Source organism: Mizuhopecten yessoensis, unplaced genomic scaffold (assembly GCF_002113885.1).
Source record: "Mizuhopecten yessoensis strain PY_sf001 unplaced genomic scaffold, ASM211388v2 scaffold6211, whole genome shotgun sequence".
Classification (NCBI taxonomy): domain Eukaryota; kingdom Metazoa; phylum Mollusca; class Bivalvia; order Pectinida; family Pectinidae; genus Mizuhopecten; species Mizuhopecten yessoensis.
In genome coordinates, this window is record NW_018406436.1 from 787,162 (window position 1) to 805,831 (window position 18,670).

The 18,670-nt window shown below is 38.4% G+C and overlaps 1 protein-coding gene across 1 annotated transcript in view; it reads right to left on the reverse strand.

The window, feature by feature from the left end:
- Positions 1 to 613: 613 nt before the first annotated feature.
- LOC110451818 (transformation/transcription domain-associated protein-like) overlaps positions 614 to 18,670 on the reverse strand; it is a 62,962-nt gene continuing 44,905 nt past the window's right edge. Inside the window, exons 61-87 of the mRNA XM_021500015.1 lie at positions 17,587 to 17,727; positions 17,228 to 17,386; positions 16,976 to 17,067; positions 15,576 to 15,711; positions 15,099 to 15,203; positions 14,445 to 14,540; positions 13,735 to 13,853; positions 13,380 to 13,497; positions 12,810 to 12,925; positions 11,982 to 12,093; positions 10,765 to 10,976; positions 10,287 to 10,475; positions 9,874 to 10,022; positions 9,621 to 9,770; positions 8,931 to 9,127; positions 8,326 to 8,425; positions 8,002 to 8,209; positions 7,789 to 7,878; positions 7,461 to 7,554; positions 6,822 to 6,929; positions 6,256 to 6,363; positions 5,852 to 5,968; positions 5,319 to 5,534; positions 4,811 to 4,952; positions 4,314 to 4,510; positions 3,392 to 3,497; positions 614 to 2,601 (exon numbers count right to left, since the gene is read on the reverse strand). Coding sequence (XP_021355690.1) covers positions 2,492 to 2,601; positions 3,392 to 3,497; positions 4,314 to 4,510; positions 4,811 to 4,952; positions 5,319 to 5,534; positions 5,852 to 5,968; positions 6,256 to 6,363; positions 6,822 to 6,929; positions 7,461 to 7,554; positions 7,789 to 7,878; positions 8,002 to 8,209; positions 8,326 to 8,425; positions 8,931 to 9,127; positions 9,621 to 9,770; positions 9,874 to 10,022; positions 10,287 to 10,475; positions 10,765 to 10,976; positions 11,982 to 12,093; positions 12,810 to 12,925; positions 13,380 to 13,497; positions 13,735 to 13,853; positions 14,445 to 14,540; positions 15,099 to 15,203; positions 15,576 to 15,711; positions 16,976 to 17,067; positions 17,228 to 17,386; positions 17,587 to 17,727 — 3,687 coding nt within the window. The 3' untranslated portion in view covers positions 614 to 2,491. The remainder of the gene's footprint in view (positions 2,602 to 3,391; positions 3,498 to 4,313; positions 4,511 to 4,810; positions 4,953 to 5,318; positions 5,535 to 5,851; positions 5,969 to 6,255; positions 6,364 to 6,821; positions 6,930 to 7,460; positions 7,555 to 7,788; positions 7,879 to 8,001; positions 8,210 to 8,325; positions 8,426 to 8,930; positions 9,128 to 9,620; positions 9,771 to 9,873; positions 10,023 to 10,286; positions 10,476 to 10,764; positions 10,977 to 11,981; positions 12,094 to 12,809; positions 12,926 to 13,379; positions 13,498 to 13,734; positions 13,854 to 14,444; positions 14,541 to 15,098; positions 15,204 to 15,575; positions 15,712 to 16,975; positions 17,068 to 17,227; positions 17,387 to 17,586; positions 17,728 to 18,670) is intronic.

Here is an 18,670-nt window from a genome sequence, read left to right on the forward strand (position 1 = left end):
CTTAACGTTTTGTAAGGCGAGATATGGGATTCACTAAAGATGCATAATACAGTGTGTTGAGCTAATTGTTGACATGAAAATAAATGTATACATATATAGATACATATGTATATGTACATGTAACTGTTCTGTTTTACTGTGTTTTGATAAAGGAGCGGATCGCTCCGAAAATTTGACAACCTAAACTTGTCCACACTGTCGGAATTACTTCTTTGCCCCATATATAGATACATATTTATAGAGATCTACTTCAATCAGATTCCGTAATCTTACTTAAACTAGTGTAAACTTCTTTCAGGCTTTTTCAAACGGGCATATTTATGAAGAAGTTACTTAATAGTAATAATAATTTGAGGTTCTTACATACCGCTTTATCACAACTTAGTTCATAGGTCTTCTCAAAGCAGTTCACAAATTATTAGCTGTTGTTATAGGGCCTTTGCAACCAGCCAATATCTTTCTCCCTGGGGAGCATACAGCCGGAGCTGCCATTTCGGCACTAACAGCTAGCATTCAACAATTAAAGCGCTGCCCAACCACATACTCATTTACAGCTGAGTAGACTGGAACAAGGGAAGTAAAGTATCTTGCTCAAAGATACAACACAGTGCCGTGCCGTGACTCGAACCCGCAACCCTTTGGTCGCGAGTCCGGCGTCCTACCACTAGACTACCGTGCCTCCACTTAAAATCAGTTCCTAGATCAGGGTTTATATAGACATCACGAATGACAACTAATATTGAAATCTGTTACATGATTGATATTTAAATGAATGAATGACAAGCAACTTTTACAGGAGTGAATAAATGAGCAAATCAGTTTACAGAAAGACAAATTCATAATGATGGTAAGAATGAATGTGATGGGAAAAAAAAGAATAAATAAAAGATTGGCAGAAAGGTGAAGTATGTGAATAATGGACAATATGTAAGTTGATGTGATGTAATATGTACAATTTATACAATTTATACAACCAAGATGATAGGTTCAATACAAATAAATGAATATAACCATTAACAACAATACATTAATAATTCCAACACACAGATTACAGTACAGATCACTAACACGATTTTCCCAAACATCGTCGAAAATATTTCAAAAACTGTTTAGGGAATAATGAGCACACCAAATACTGAACTTTATTGTGAAACCTGAAGAAGATATTATCCTATTAATAAACTTCACACCAAACTATGTACTTATGTGGCGATTTATGTCCCCAACTTATTTTTAGAAGAGATTTCATATTACACTACAAAACAAAACAAAATGTTCTCTTACTTATTACATTAAACAACATTGAGGCCATAAGCTTTTTATCATTGAACTCATTCACCCCTAAAGACACATTTGAACTCCTCCAATTCAAAGTTTGGAATAGCTCAACATGACATTTCAGGGGTGAATGAGTTAACACCTATTACCTACATCTTAAAAATAAAAATCTTTGATCTCATTGTCCTCAATTAATCGGCCTCTACTCTCAGCAATGTGTTGTTTCAAAGAAATGTTATTCCTTTACTTTTTTCTAAATAAATTCGACACAGAACTGCCCTCTTATTTTCTCATCCCAAGCTTTTATAATACTTTAATACAGAAAATGCTTGCCCTTCACTGTAATTTTGTCTTTGACCAACATCAAATATGATTACAAACTTTCTGATACTTATAAAGTAAATAAAATCTTGAACACATGGCCTTATATATATCGAAAGATGTGAAGGTGAAGATCTAGACTAATGACAACACTTAGTATTAAAGTATTGATATAATCTTCAGATGTCATGTTCATTGCAGTCCATATGTAATCTAGTGATGTTCATGATAAACAATTGAAACCATATTTCAAATCTGTCCCCCTCCCCCTCCCCACTACAATTTTCAGAAAAAATCCTAACACAATACACATAATTTTTGTCATTGCTGTCTCTTACAATGCAGACCTAAACGGGTTTATAGATATATCTAACTTGTTATCTAAATGCTGAAGAAAATTAAGAATATCTACCAGGTAAGTTCTTTTTAACAAATGTGTAGAAACAAACTCTCAGCGACTATTTCATTGATAATTCTACAAAGTCATAGACACAAAACACCTCTCTCCTCCCCTTGTCTACAATTCACCATAGTTTACCTCTGTAGAATTGTCTGGGGCCATTGAGTATAGCACTAATACTGTGACATGCCCTTTGAGATACATAAATCATCTGAAATACTGTATCACAGCAAGAAGGCTCTCAGGAATACTTCCTTTGAGAGGCAGAACTCGTAGGTAAGTGTTTTAAGTAATTGAAAACACAGCCATTATTCCTGAACAAAATGGTTTGTAGATTTCATCAATGCTTGGGAATATGGGTCGCCCATGGTGGTCACGTATCTGGGTGGGATGGTACAATAAAGTTATAATGCCGTTTCTGGGTCATAGTTGGACGGTGACCAAACAAGATATGGAACATCGTATAAGAGGTGTGTCCATGGTGATGGCACTTTAGAGCCATGGATGCCACGCTGGGTCCATGCGGCACAAGTTGTCATGGCTATTGGCAGCGGCAACTAGAGTACTCACGCTGCTTTCTGCCCCATCAAACTTTGCCAGATCTGAAAAATAAAGTTTGCATTCAGGTACTATGTGTTGAAATTTAAACTATGTTTGAATTAAAATTTCAAGGGATTGTTACTGACAATGATCTGTATGTGTTATCTACAACCCTTCTCTGTGTAACGAGAGATACCTCTTTATAATTATTATGTGAGTTGTGAGTCGAATCTGTTTTAAGCGACCTCCCAAGGCAAATTTAAAAACTGGGCGTTAAATAAAAGCAGTTATTTAATCAAGTTCCACCATAATTTTAAAGAATTACTCGACCAACAAACCTAGTTCACAACACTATAAACAGACGTTTAGGTGTCGGCACATCAATAGCTTTACGACATGATGACAAAATTATTTCGTCTTTGTTCACTAGATTAGGTGAAGCAATCACTAGGAGGGCCTTCGTCATACATGGTAATGTTTGCTTAATTAAGTCACACAGCATTTCATATTCTGTTTAAAAATGGTCTCTGAATATTATCAAATGTGGTCTTTTAACATAATCTTTGGAGTCAGTAATGGGTGGTTGCTGGTTGTGATGGACAGATGGTCACTTAATATATGTACAGAAAATTACAAAGTAAAAACGGTCGGGAGGAATGAAAAGTGGTCGCATAAAACAGATGGTCATTTAATGGAAGTTGAGTAGTTCTCGTGCATAGCCCAATGTAACACTAGTACTCCCTTTATACATTTGGTATGTATTTTATGGTGTATGTATATCTATGTAACCTTAGTATTAATTTTCATTTGTCAGTAATAGTTGTGTGAAGTCTGTATAACGTGGATACTTACTTTGTAGGCGAGTAGTGATTGCCTGCACAGCTTTGCTGACCATGACAATCAGCTGCTCTCCATCCATATCCGACGGGTCACTCCCAGGAGTTGTCTCCTCTTGTTTCTACAAGTCAAAAATGCATTCAGATAAGATCAAATATAGAATTCCTACAGGCTAAAACAACCTTCAGTCTGACTTAAACTGCTGAAATATTGATATTTACATCATAATAAGATCACTTCTAGTTCATCGATTAATTGATTTTTTAAATAAAATTTTCACCCAATCAGGGAAGTCATTATGATTCAAATTTTGTTAACTATCTTCTTTACTGCAAACGGGCATGAAAAAATGACTACAGAGGTAGGTGTTTATTCAGATAAAAGACATAAAGGGTGCTTATAGGTATGGGGAAGCTAATTATGGCAAATACAATATCTGTCAAGGGGCAGGAATCGTAAAATAGTAAGACATTTTGCAAAATGTGTAGAGAACAAGGCCCCTTTGGTGTATCCTGTTCAACCAGATGAAACGGTTGAACCTGAAAGAAAACGAGAGGAGTGGATCTGAACCGAGGCTGACCTCAGGAATATTCAGCACATGTAGATTGAGGGGTCCAGACGTGCCTGATCGAAACTAAAATGCTGACTATTGCTACTTTGCATTATTTCTTTATAAAACAAGGTCAAGCCACATGTGTATTTTAATATACGTTATATAATTTATTGGATGCGTGAAAGAAGGACATAATATTCTTGATATATTGTTATTTATTTTCCGAAACTGTGCATTTATTAGCTCTGCTCATAATTCGGTCAAGTGCGTTCATTTATTGTGGAATATTTCTGCGACACCTGACGCATTTCAACCGGGATATGCAAATGTAACCCAATACATTTGTTATCTTATGTGAATGTAGATGTTATTACTAGGTTGTACCTTTTTGTGCCAAGTGATGTACTCATCACGTAGGATAGTGCGTAGGAAGCTGGGCAGCTTATACTGGGGTTGGACGAGACAGCGGGCAGCTGCCACCATGGAGGCTGTCAGAGGCCCTGTCACACTTGTTGTAGTCAGGAAGTCTGCAATGTTAGGACTGAGGCGGAATGGAACAGGGCGGTTTGCATCCAAGTCACCTGGTGGTATCAAACATAATGTGGTACTCAAGCATTCTGTAGAGCATTTAAATTCATAGTAAAGTTGTCATATTAACTGTATAGTAGTTTATATTTACTGTATACAGGTTGTATTACCTGTATTGTTTATTGTATAGTGGTTTATATTTACTGTATACAGGTTGTATTAACTGTATAGTGGTTATATTTACTGTATAGCAGTTAATATTTACTGTATAGTGGTTTATATTTACTGAATAGTGGTTTATATACACTGTATGGTGGTTATCACACACTACTAATGAAGAAATTTTGTCTTACCTGATTGGTCATCAATGTCAAACTTGAAGTAAGAGATATTTAGGTAGCCACAGTCCTGGTGGAGGTACATCATGTCAGGGTTCATCCTTGTCAGGTGGAGTACATACTCCGCAAACCCCATCAGTGCTAGTTGTATCGTCATCTGTAACAAAAGGCCAAGTTTACTCCACAGGATATTAACATATTCTTAACCATGATTGCTATGGAGAACAGCCATTGTGAAGGTGTCAAGCTAGAGCGTTCACCAAATTAATTCAAATAAAGAAGAAAACCCCGTTATAAACTAGAATACAAAACCCCATTATAAACTAGAATACAAAAGCCCACTTTGTTTCCATTCTTTCTAGTTGCATCAATGTTTGCCAATATCTATTGATTTTTCTACAGTAAAGTAATTTATATCTAAAAAAGGTACATTATGGATGTATGAAGAATCGTCTAGTATTAGAATGAATCTTGGTTGGATTTCTTCACTGGATTGAATTCTTCACTGGATTTCTTTACTGACCGTTTTCCTGAAGGTCCAGTAATCTGTGGCGGTGAGGAAGGTATGGAGAGCCCACTCCTTGAGAAGTCCACGTGGTACCATGTTTGTCTGGACCTCCTTCAGTACATCACGTAATACTTGGTGACTCGCTTGTGCGCCTCGTGCCTGAACTGTTGCCAGTCGCTCATAGTACCGAGCAATCGGGGCATCATGCTCAATACCTCGCTTAGCACATCTCTGTACAGTAAAAAGTAGAATGTGGGAAAATATTCTCCAAAGCAACTTGTTTGTAATATCTAGGATATTATATCATATCAGAACTTTTTCTTATCTTAAATGATATACTATGCCAGGACCTCACACTTTTTACAGTGATATGCTGTGTCTGGGGAGTGGGGCCTCACACTTTTACAATGATATGCTATGCCAGGACCTCACACTTTTTACAATGATATGCTGTGTCTGGGGCCTCACACTTTTTACAATGATATGCTGAGTCTGGGGCCTCACACTTTTTACAATGATATGCTGTGTCTGGGGCAATGAAATTGTACCTGTTTGTAGACATCCAAGAGGGATATAGACGCAGGGTTATCTTCCACAAGGCGCATTTGTGGGGAGATAGCAACCACACGAGGGATGGTGAAATACAGCAGGCGTCGACAAGTCTCCTGTATCAGACAACAATCCATTGTTTGAATAAAACTTGTAAAACTTCTAGTGTTTATTGAACTGGTGGAAAAATGCTTGTTAACATTTAGTGTACAGTATACTAGGAACTGTTGGCCGCAGTTAACTTATTGCTCTCCATAAACTGGGCAAACTTATCATTAAAAACTTACAGTGAAGAGTGATTTTTACAATGCAGGCAAATATTGAACTTAGACAAACTTTCCTAGTTTGCAGTAACAAGGCCTATTCACAAATAACAATTATCATGCATGAGATGACTCCTCACCTTCTGCTTTGTGAGGAAGTGATTAAGCATGCGTAACAGCTGCAGGACACGCTCTTCACGCCGCGACTCTGTCAGACATGCATCATTGACCACCAGGTAAGGGTACACCTGTAAAAACAAAAGGGACAAACTAAGGCAACAACTCTTTATAAGTAAATTTATACAAAGAGTAATGAAGCTACTTAATATCTAAAATAAATTAGCTAAAAGAATTATTGAAATGGGTTGTTATCGTATAAATTGTATCATGTGTCATATTATGTCTGTACTATGTCCATCAATGTATACCATGTAATATGTGACCTCTTGTTACGCACATATACGTGTGGCGTGAGTGTAAAAATAAAACTTGAAAACTTGAAAACTTGAAACTTTGTTTTGTGATTGAAGTGAGATGAATTCTGTGAAAACTACGGTAGTAAAGGTTACCTGATAGTTCCTCAACTGCGAATAGTCAATGTCACTGACTGACCAGTAGGGCAAAATTGTTAAGATGAATATTTCTGTGTCATCAATTATCAATTGCTGCATAAGTGTGTGACCTCTGACCTTCTTGATTAACCTACCTTGCCATTGTGACCTCGGATGTAGAGTCGACGTGCAGCCGTGTTGTGTTTCTGGACAATCTCCACCCTTGGCATAAAGCGTGCTATTCTTACATAGTAGTGGCTATGCTGTGAAAATGAACAGGGATGAATCATGTAATACACCAACCAACTACACTAAGCCATTGTGACAGCCATTATGTCAATCTCAGCAAACTGACTGTGTATATGTACAGTAAACTGTACTTAGATGTTCATTTATATGAGTTGTAGCCTAGCTAGCTACTCTTGATATCTGGCTCAGTATCTAATAATTATAGTGGAGTCAATACACACCCATTGTGACTTACTAGTAATCACGACTGGGATTTGATATTTTCACAAAGAAATATTCAGATCAGGATCATTTAAGTTTTGCTGGTCAGACACAAATCGATTCACACATATATTTAGTTGTAAAATTTAGTAAGAAAAAAACACAGAATTCTTGAATTATTGTTATTAATCTGTCACAAAACTATAAAACTGCATTTGAAGGTTTGCTTGACCAATTTCCAGTCACAAAGTGTTCATTAATCATGAAATGTTTCTGTGCCACCTGGACCGTTTCAACCTGGGACATGCGAAAGCAACCTTACACAGGGGAAGTAAACAGCTTACTTTTGGAAGCAGGAATTCTCCTGGCAGTTCTACTTCAGCAGTGTGTTGGGAAAAGTTACTGAGGAAGCGACACTTCTCCTCAATCAGGAAAGACCTACAAACAAAAAGCAGCCGCATCAGGGGAGGTAGCTCAGAAATCATATTACAGAAACAAATATAGAAAAGCTTATCAAAACAGGAGAATAACTGACAACTAACTGTTACATTTTTTGTTTAAATATATCTTGCAGGTTTAAAAAATAATTATTTCAGAAATTGCTTTTACTACATTGTATATCAGTTACACTTATATATCATGAGTTATTTCCCTTTAGTGTTAACAACCTACTTCGGCAATAGCTTGGTCTTCGCCTCAAGGATTTTGATCCACTTCTTGAGTTTGCTGATAAGGTTGTGTAACTTGGTTGACCCAGGAACACTAAAATCACAATAAACATCATTTTAGTACTTCTGAAAATTTAGTACAGCTCTTTCAAAACTTGTATATTTCTCCACTTCATTCATTTATTAAAAAAACCTGGCTGAAAATTGTAGGTTTTACCTGAAGTCAAAGTCTGTGGTAAACTGGCTCTTCATCTTCTGGAATACTGGGTCCTGTGCAGTGGCCTGAGCACGACGTGCCAGAGATTCGGAGGCTGCTGAGGAGAAGGTTGTGGTCACACTGGACACATTCTCTATCCCCACACCAAACGTACTGACCAGCTTCTTCATGAAGTTCAGGGTGTGGGGTGTGATGGTTGCATCAGCCACTATAACAGAGGTCATACAAAGGTCAAGTAGAGGTAAACAGTTAAATAAACACTAAAATATAGTCCATGTAAGAGATGAATTTTAACTGAATGGAAATAAAAAAAAGTTGCCATACCTGCTCCTCTGTTCTCGAATGCGACAGCATAACACTTGGCCAGTCCCTGTCGGAGCTGTCGAAGGACTTCTTCATACCAGTTCTCACGGAACCAAACCATCTACAAACAAGCCATTCAGATTGATATGTCTCGCCTATGCCCCGCTTTGACCATCAATGCACATATCGGAGAAACTAACTTTCCCGGTAAACGCAAAACTTAATGTTGATTGAAATGCTGACAAAGTCGATGGACCATGAAAGGTAGGCTGCATCCCGCATTTGATGCATGGGTTGAGATCTACTACCAAAGATGCATCTATGGTCCAAGTTTGGTTGGTCTAGCATTTGCACTTTCAGTGAAACTAACTTAAACGCAAAAACGTAATGTTGACGCCGTCGCCGTAAAAGCAACACCTTAGTCTCGCTTCCCACCTCGTGGCAGCGAGACAAAAAACATGTTATTTTACTGAATAACCATAAACAATAGAGAACGCTATAAATACAGACTGTAATTAAAACTGAACAATTCAAATAATCAATTATTTTAGTAACTTGAACCTGAAAACTCTTTTCTTTCATAATCTTTCAGAATGTATAAGTTGGGAGTATAGATATAGACTGACCTGGTCTACGATCCCCTCCAGAGAGCTGAGAATGGTAGGATGACAGTCACGCTGGATGTGCATGATCTTGCTACAGCGCCACATAGGTGCAGGTGCCCTGATTGGCCCTGCATCTCCCTGGGCGTTGGAGTTTTGTCTAGACGAGGACTGGGAGGTCTGTTGTGTTGGTTGTACACTGTTGTCTGTACCACTGCTGTCTGTAAAACAATACAAAACACTCCTGCTTTACCATTCTTTTCATTCCTTCTCATCCTCAAGGATTGGGGTTAATTATCAATATTCATAATAAGTGAACACATTATTGCTATAACTAGAAGATAGATTTATTACTGAAGTACAAATTGTCAAAACTCAAATGGGCCATAATGGTGCCCAACAATGAAAGGCATTATTTCCTTAAGATGGGGGGGAGCTATTACCGGGCAACACCAGATGGAAAGAGGAAGGAAAAGGAAGTAGGCTTGTCACTCTACTATCCCTTGTCTTATGCTCTGTAATAATAGAGGCATTCCCATTATAAGAACAGCCAGCAGTCAAAAACGAACTCAAAACAAGTATTACACTTATGTATTCTGCACACCTCCCACTTTGGGCATTAAATTTCTCAAAAAAAAGTGCCCAAATTACACGAGTTTTTACGGTACTAGCAGTTCAAACATAAAGCTGTAACATTAGTTAGGAGAAACACACCTGGAGTGCCTGGCGTAGCGGGTGCCGAGGGTGTGGGCGGGTTAGACGCTGTGGTGGTGGTCGCGGATGTCGTTGATGAAGCTGCCACAGATGTTGAGGTTTGACCAGACGTCGTTCGTCCTTGAGATAGGCTGAATTCTCCACTCTTGACTATGAAGGAAACGTATGTAATATAATTATGTTTATCTAACTCTTAAACAAATTAATTGTGAAACACAGTATCTATCTTGAATGTGAAGTACAGTATACTTACAGCGCTCCCTCTGTTCTATTTTGAGTGTGAGGTATAGAGTGCGGATAGGGAAGTACACAGCCTGCGGGTACATGCGTCCAACTTGATGTAGAAGATTAATGATAAGTCGGCCCTCATTTCTCACCAAACACGTCAACAGCTGAGGAATCCTGCAAAATAATTCACTCAACATATAACATAAAGTTTTAGTCTGTGTATTAATGCTACACAAGGACTCTGCATCTTGAAATGTTATTATTTTTGTAACTGAAACCATTAGCAGCATTTATTTTCTTGAAAAGATCACTTGAATGATACAAATTCTTCATCAATTCATTTCAGTAGATTGATCATATTGCTAAATCTAGTTCAATGGAGTTAAACTTATGAAACATGTTCGTTTTTAAATTGTTGCCAGTCAATTTCACACTCACCATGGTAGCCACTGTATGGGCGGTACCCCAACACAGTATTTGTCAACAGCCTCTGCCAGTGTCGTTTTTTCATCATCGTATGTCAGAAGCCACAGCACCTTGGCGAGGTATTTCCGTGACTTGCTCTCATTTTGATGACGACAGGCGTGCAGGAAGCATGTGATGGCGGAGACACCGAGGTTCATTCGTCTGCAGATACATGACAAAGGTTATATGATAGACAGGTTCACAGATATCCGTAAGTAGATTCTCAAAATTACAGAGGGATGACTTTGAACAAAATTAATAACTATAGCAAGGAACTGTTTTTTCCTATAAAGCCTTAAGGCACTCAATAAAACAATTCTTATATAATTTTACATATAATCTTGTTGAATTCCCAAATCAAACATGCTGCACTGCGCATATCAAGCAAAATTTAAGCCATTTTTGGTCACCTCATGGCCTTCACACTGAAAACCTCAGCAGGGGAACTTACTTTTCCCGCGTGAACACTGTCTCCAGGTAGTCTCCCCAGAGTGCCCAGGCCTTCACCAGTGTGTCATGCATCTGGACAGCTGCTGAGAAGGCCTTGTTGGCATCATCTGAGCGCCCCACCTGGGCTAGAAACATGCCTTTCAGAGCGTAAAACTCGGCTGTGAACTCCTTGGTGAAGTACTTGAGATTCGTTGACTCTATCACCTCCAAACCCTGCACACAAGTTTAATTAAAATGTTACATAATGTTAATTATCAAGACAGATAATGTGTAGAAAACATCTTTGTAATGTTATTGTTCAACTTCCAACAACTATAGCTCCTAGACGTGCAGCATATCAAGCTAAAATGTATGACACAGATGTCCATGTTATTTCTAGAATTTGATATCCACTTACCAGAATATTTTTGGTGACCTTCTAAATGGTAAATGTAAATGGTCAATAAGCCAACTTATTTTTCTGCACAATTTCAAACTTTATTTTAATCCATTTCAATAATTATGTATATATACTGATCATGCTTTAAACATATTTGTCCTTGACAGCAGACACAATGACCAATAGACATACTGACCAGCAGACCAATATCTCAGTAGACACAATGACTAATAGACATACAGACCAGCAGACCAATATCTCAGTAGACACAATGACCAATAGACATACTGACTAGCAGACCAATATCTCAGCAGACACAATGACCAATAGACATACTGACTAGCAGACCAATATCTCAGCAGACACAATGACCAATAGACATACTGACCAGCAGACCAATATCTCAGCAGACACAATGACTAATAGGCATACTGACCAGCAGACCAATATCTCAGCAGACATAATGACCAATAGACATACAGACCAGCAGACCAATATCTCAGTAGACATAATGACTAATAGGCATACTGACCAGCAGACCAATATCTCAGTAGACACAATGACCAATAGACATACAGACCAGCAGACCAATATCTCAGCAGACACAATGACTAATAGGCATACTGACCAGCAGACCAATATCTCAGCAGACACAATGACTAATAGGCATACAGACCAGCAGACCAATATCTCAGTAGACACAATGACCAATAGACATACAGACCAGCAGACCAATATCTCAGTAGACACAATGACCAATAGACATACTGACCAGCAGACCAATATCTCAGAATAACCAGATAGTATACTGGTCAGCTGGTACACTGACCAGTACGTACCTCATTGAGTTCTGTCTTGCCCATCGATCCAGACATCTGTAAGTAACACTTGACTTGCTGGCGGATTTTCTGGAAACAATCTACAATGGGCACGCTGGGTATCGTGTGAATTCTGTGGAGACAACAATTAACCTTTACTTAGTTCACAGGCACAAAAAGACATGGAAGTGTTTTACATTTTTGTTTTTTGGCTTTTAAAAACATCTTATATCCTAGCAAAACAGCTAAGAAGTCTGAACTTTAAATGGAATTGATATACTTAACAACAAAATCTTAAAGTTCAGCATCTGACATTCATAGACAGATTGTTTCAAAATTTTGATACAGTACTTCATTTTAGCTACCACAAAGAGCTAGTGGGGCCCTCTTATTTATCTCTTGGGTAGGCTGAAGTATTTGAATTTTGTGTTTACTGCTTCAAGACTTTACAGTGATAGTCAAAATGTGTTTTTACTGACAAATACACAAATATCAACCTTAGTAAAGGCCAATATCTTTCTACATATTTTTTGATGTAACAATTTGTCTGCGTCTCCCCCTCTACCATTCCACTTCAGAGAGTTCCTCATGAAAGATTACTATTGAATTGTAATTGTGGAATAGCCCTCTTAATATCGTCTTTGTAGATGAAAACATCAAGGCTTATTTCATGAATCTCACATGAAATGGAAATTAATTTGAAGTTGTATGTACGTTGCACATGAGAACTATTTTGATCATTACTTGAACCTTCATTAAGCAGCCACCGGTCTTAAGTAGTCAACAGCATGCTCTCCTGTAGGTGACCATTTAACACAGGATTTATTGTAGATAGGAGGCAATACTGACCTGCTCAGTGAGTCCAGACACACGCCTGTCAGGTTGTGTTTGCGGGCAATCTTTCCGAAGTGTATGATAGCCTGAGCGGAGGCGTGCACGCCCAACATTGAGTGGTTACTGTTTTGCTAAAATCATGAAAATAAAAAATATGTGAAAGGTGTAAAATTTGAACAGCGAAACCAACTGTCTACTAGTACCAGTAAGCAGATGGCTTAATTACACAGGTTCTCCTTACAAAGAAATGTGACCACAGGACCTGGTGAAAGCTCTGGTTTATGCAGGTGTCCACATTACACGGGTTCAATTCAAACAGAAATGTTACCGTGGAAACAAAGAGCTGTACATACATTTCCTATATCAATCACAAACTTTCCATATACATGTAGGACCTGTTTCTTACTTTCATTTTACACTGTTATGTAATGAAACACTTAATGTTAGTGATCAATTATACTCATTTTCTGTTAAAAGATACCAAAGTATGAACATTCCTGATAATATAGTGTTTTCTGTCAATGACAATCTCTAAGTCATACTCTTGTCTATGTGTCATTACTGCAACCCCAATCAAACACTTACTGGATCCTGCTGTGAGTGGTTGTCATAGTGATCAACTATAAACTGGTAGTGATGCTGTCTCCAGGTAAAGATGTCACTCCAGTGAGACAGATCATCGGATATCATTGGCAGACGATTTCTAAAAATAGAAATACAGAGTTTGCTAAATTGTAGTATTCAAGATATCTTTTCTCTTTAAGAAAGGAAAATTCTAAATTTAAAATCACACTGATCTATATCATCTAAAACATTGTGATTTGTCTAGGTGCAATACGTCTTTTGCTAAGCATTTTTCTAACAGTATACATCCTTTTATTATAATATCACCATACATTATTTGACCATGACTGCAACATTATATAACCTTGCACCCTACCTCCATGTTTTGACGATGGCTTTCATGTCGTGGAGACTGGAGCTGCGAGTGATGTTTGCGGGTTGGAGTCCTTGGTTTATCTGGGCGGCCTCCTGTAGCTCCATGATCTGCTGAGCAGCCTGTAAAACACATTACAATAAGTCAGTCAATCATTGAGCAGCGGCGTAAAATTCTGTATTTCAAGTACTAGCCTGCAGACACATTTTGAAAAATTCTTGCAGTCCAAAACATATTTCAAAAGTAAATATTGAAAATTTTCATAAGCCCAGGGCACTTATTCATGGTGTTCTCATGCTCAAGCATGTATTTCCTGCTCAAGCCTGATGTTTTGTTCTCGTTATAAATTTATTAAAACATCTTACGTTTTTAGGAAAAATGTGAAGAGGTTTAAAGCCGAATACTGTTTTCAATGTTTTCAGTTGACAGTTTGATCATTTTTATTGATTTAAACAAGTTGCAAGAAAATTGGTTTGAGCACAGAATCCATGCTTGAGCATGAGAACGGTTTCATGAATAAGGCCCCTGTTGTAAAATTCCTAAGTTCTGAGTGTCAGTCTAGTAGGATTCTATATTCATGTGAAAGTTCACTTAAACCTAAAACATACTAATTCCAGAGAAATTTGTCAAAAATGAAGGAAATAATGTTGTTCTGAAGAGTTCTTAGACAGGTGGATTGTATAGCCTGGGATGGGTATGGCTGTTCATGTTACCTGTAACAGGGGGACGTGGATGTGGGATACGATGCTGGGTAGACGTCGCCATTCCTTGATAGCCAGGTTACTAGACACCTCTACCAGTCTCTCAATCTGTGGACAAAACATCTATATAGTTGAGCCAGTCAAAACTCACAATTAGAACAAATTCAAATGTCATTTCAGTATGACATTAGGACTGTTATCCATTTTAAGAGTTGAAACAACTAGTGAATACATTTATACATGCACCAGTTCATATGATAGTGAAAATGTTTGCGAAGTTTTGATGAAATGCACCTTACATTGGAAGATTAGAAGACTTGATAAAGCTTTCGTTTGGCAAACCAAGGGCCATAACTCTTGAATGTCAAAGGAAACATCATAGTGTTTACACATGGACATGTCTATGTGATGGGCAAAACCTATATTAAGTTCTATTAAAACTTTAACAGTATTTAAGGAGTTGTCTAGACAACATTACGACAGCATAAATCATTTCATGAGGGGCTATAAGTCTTTGAAAGGGGTTGAAAATAACTTGATTCCTGTTTAATGCCTAATTCCAGAATGCCCCCTTAATTCTGTTACAGTGCTGTAAAGGAACACACCCAAATGATCTACTTTATGCACATCTTCCTCTCTATAAATCTGTAAGTAAGACTACGTTACCATGGTGACAGTGTTGAGGTGATGGTCATCAGGCTGACATATGGCGATGTAACCACGGTAAAGGTTCACCTTCCAGGCCATTTCTTTAGGACACGACAGCTCAACCTGGAATGTACGATGAGAGAATTTTATAGAGCACTACTGGACTACTTCTCTTGACTGTAACATGTATACCATATTGAATCAATCCAAGGAACTTATTTTTTCATTTTTTTTAATGAGTCTCACAATCTAGATGAACTAGGCCCCTTTTGCATATCCGGTTCAACTGGTTTGTCTGTTCTAAATGTAACATTTTCGTGTATTAATCCTGGCGACCTGCACATTTTTTATGCAGGCCTTACAAGGCTTTGTCAAGGCTCGCCTGAAAGCAGCATCAGATTACTAGGCCCAACCTTATTTCATAAACAAACAACTCTGGTCCAACCCATTCAATTTGATAAATGAACGTGGCCCTAGGTATCTACTCATGCTTACCTGTGCAAGGGCATCCTTCATGAGTGCCCAGTTAGGGACTCGCCAGGCACTCTCCAGAACCAGGTGGGGATTGGTGTTACCCTTGGCCCCTGCATACTCCTTCAGTAGGTCCCACTGGTTCAGCTCCTTAGAGCACCTGTCAAAAATGCAGGGGAGAAATATCAACAGGCATTCTTTTTTACTGGGTAACAAAATTAGTGAAGCATATTCAAGAGGGAAAATGCATGAGGAGAAATATCACCAATCCTTTTTGTCAATGATGGCAGACCTTCCACCCCATCAATAACGATATGAAAATTCCATTTATAAACTGTTATTAAAAATCAATCACTGAAAAGCATTACATGTAAAAATCATCTAAAAACATGTGAAACTCAATGTGTGATCTCGTGACTTGATTTAGCATACTACTGAATTCTGTATAAAACATCTGATGTTGAGGCATACAACATTATCTCCTGTGTGATGGATGTACAGACATGAATTAACATACAGTGGGATAAGGTAACACATAAATAAATACTCTAACCCTGCTTATCCAGCCACCACTAATCTGGCTGATTTACTATTCAGACAGTTTTTATAGGACATATTAGACTCCTATAAGCAATATGGTCCCAGTAGCTCAGCCATCTCACACCCTTCCCAGTTTTACCAGGAACAAACATGGCTGGTAAAGTACTTGGGGCGTTATGGGTCATTTCCGGCCTCAAAAAAAGTAAAAAAAATCAACTTAAATTTATTTACCAATTTCTGTTATAAACATCATATTTGTTAATTGGGGCTATTTTTTTGGTGCAGATTTTTTCCAATGCGCATGTGAAGATGCCCTACCATAGCAAATAAATTGCATTGCTATGCCGAAATAGCCAAAATATGGTGTTGTCGGACTGTTTAATGCAGAAATGAAAGCCTCTGCATGTGACAAACAAAAATTCCTTTCTACGTCTACGAATGAACACTGGGATGACAATGTTTAAGCATGTCAAATATTTATTTGTTTGTTGTATGTGGAGGCTTTAAAAACTAGAAAATGTCTTTAAGACATAAATGCCCCCGCTCATGGATGGGATGGGACGTGACGATAGCACATCTTTAACCAAATAGCGCACAGCAAACGATATTCACGCATTTCATTAGAAATTCCAGGTTTATGTCTCTCTTTGCAATGCCATATCTCCAAAACCAGTTGTCGAATGAATTTAAAATGTCATATTTGCGTACTTCCTTTATTCCAGATTACAAATTTGATAACTAAATCTAAATCCCAAATGAGGCCGGAAATAACCCTAAACGCCCCTAGTTCTTTGGCTGTGGACTACACTGTATACAGATGGCTAATACATAAACCTGTATTTCTTTATGTGGTTACTGAGAAGGAGGGGAAATAATGGACTCACCGTATCCAGCGCTCCTCCCACAAGCGATACTCGGGCAGGACTGATGGGGAGGCAGGGCCCGAGTTGTGATCAGAACGTGCTTTACTCATCGCCTACAAAAACAAATTTACATACAAGTAAGAATAGTCCACAGTCATGCAATGTGTCCTCACTTGTTAGCTTAGCTTCTATGGAATCTTCTTCAAACTAATCTCATTAAGAAACTAACAGTTAGTTTTCATTTATATAACAGAACATATAAGCAATACTTACCTGTTCGTAAGATGCCTGAGCTTGTTCAAAGAAGCCATGCTGTTCATAGGATAGAGCGATATTGGTCTCAGCAAACTTAGCCCGCTTCTGCCACAGGCCGGCACACATGTCCTCCTCCTTGAGCAGGGAGTACAGTTCACAGAGGGCATCCAGAGTCTCCTGTATCAAACAAATGAGGCCACAGGTAAAATGGAGTTTACAAAATAAAAATATATTTTGAAAACAATTATGCAGACTTTTTATAGGGGTCTGGTATTTTTTATAAATTATATTTGAAACTTTGTTGCAGGAGAGCTGTTTTCCGTATAAGATATATCTGTACATGACCTACAAGATTTCTACTTGGAGGAGCAATTTACCTGTTGTGGGGAAGTGACCGGTTCAAACTCGTACTCGCTGGCCAGCCTATTTTTCACTTGGACTGCTGGACCATTCTCAAATGCAATCTGTTCCAGTTGGAGACAGGCTCTGTGCCATAGATTGTGTGTTCGGCCAAGGTACTGCAACAATGAGTTCATAGAGTCAAATGTTTTCTCAAACAATTCTGCACATTTGACCAACTTTGCAGGGTTTTGTATGTTAATCTTATAAATACAGACTAATGAACAGGATGACCTTGTTCCTTTGTTAAAGGCAAATCCATAAGGGCATAACATCTAGGGAGCTAAATCAAACCTGTGGTTTCATGTAAAAACCACAGATCTTCTTCAGGATGAAATGAAACAGAGCTCGTTTAGAGACAAATATACATACTTTGAGAACATATGGACATAAATGTACCGAGGGTACACAGTGAGACAGACCTCCAGACCATGTATTAAGATTAGAGGGAGGGGAAGGGGTTAGGAATATCTACACTTACCTTGAGGACACATGGACGTATATGTACCTGAGATACACAGTGAGACAGATCTCCAGAACATGTATTAAGATTAGAGGGAGGGGAAGGGGGTTAGGAATGTCTACACTTACCTTGAGGACACATGGACGTATATGTACCGGGGGTACACAGTGAGACAGACCTCCAGAACATGTATTAAGATTAGAGGGAGGGGAAGGGGGTTGGGGATGTCTACACTCACCTTGAGGACATATGGACGTATATGTACCTGGAGTACACAGTGAGACAGACCTCCAGAACATGTATTAAGATTAGAGGGAGGGGAAGGGGGTTAGGAATAACTACACTTACCTTAAGGACACATGGACGTATATGTACCTGAGATACACAGTGAGACAGACCTCCAGAACATGTATTAAGATTAGAGGGAGCGGAAGGGGGTTAGGAATATCTACACTTACCTTGAGGACACAAGGAAGTATATGTACCGGGGGTACACAGTGAGACAGACCTCCAGAATATGTATTAAGATGAGAGGGAGGGGAAGGGGGTTAGGAATACCTACACTTACCTTGAGGACACATGGATGTATATGTACCTGG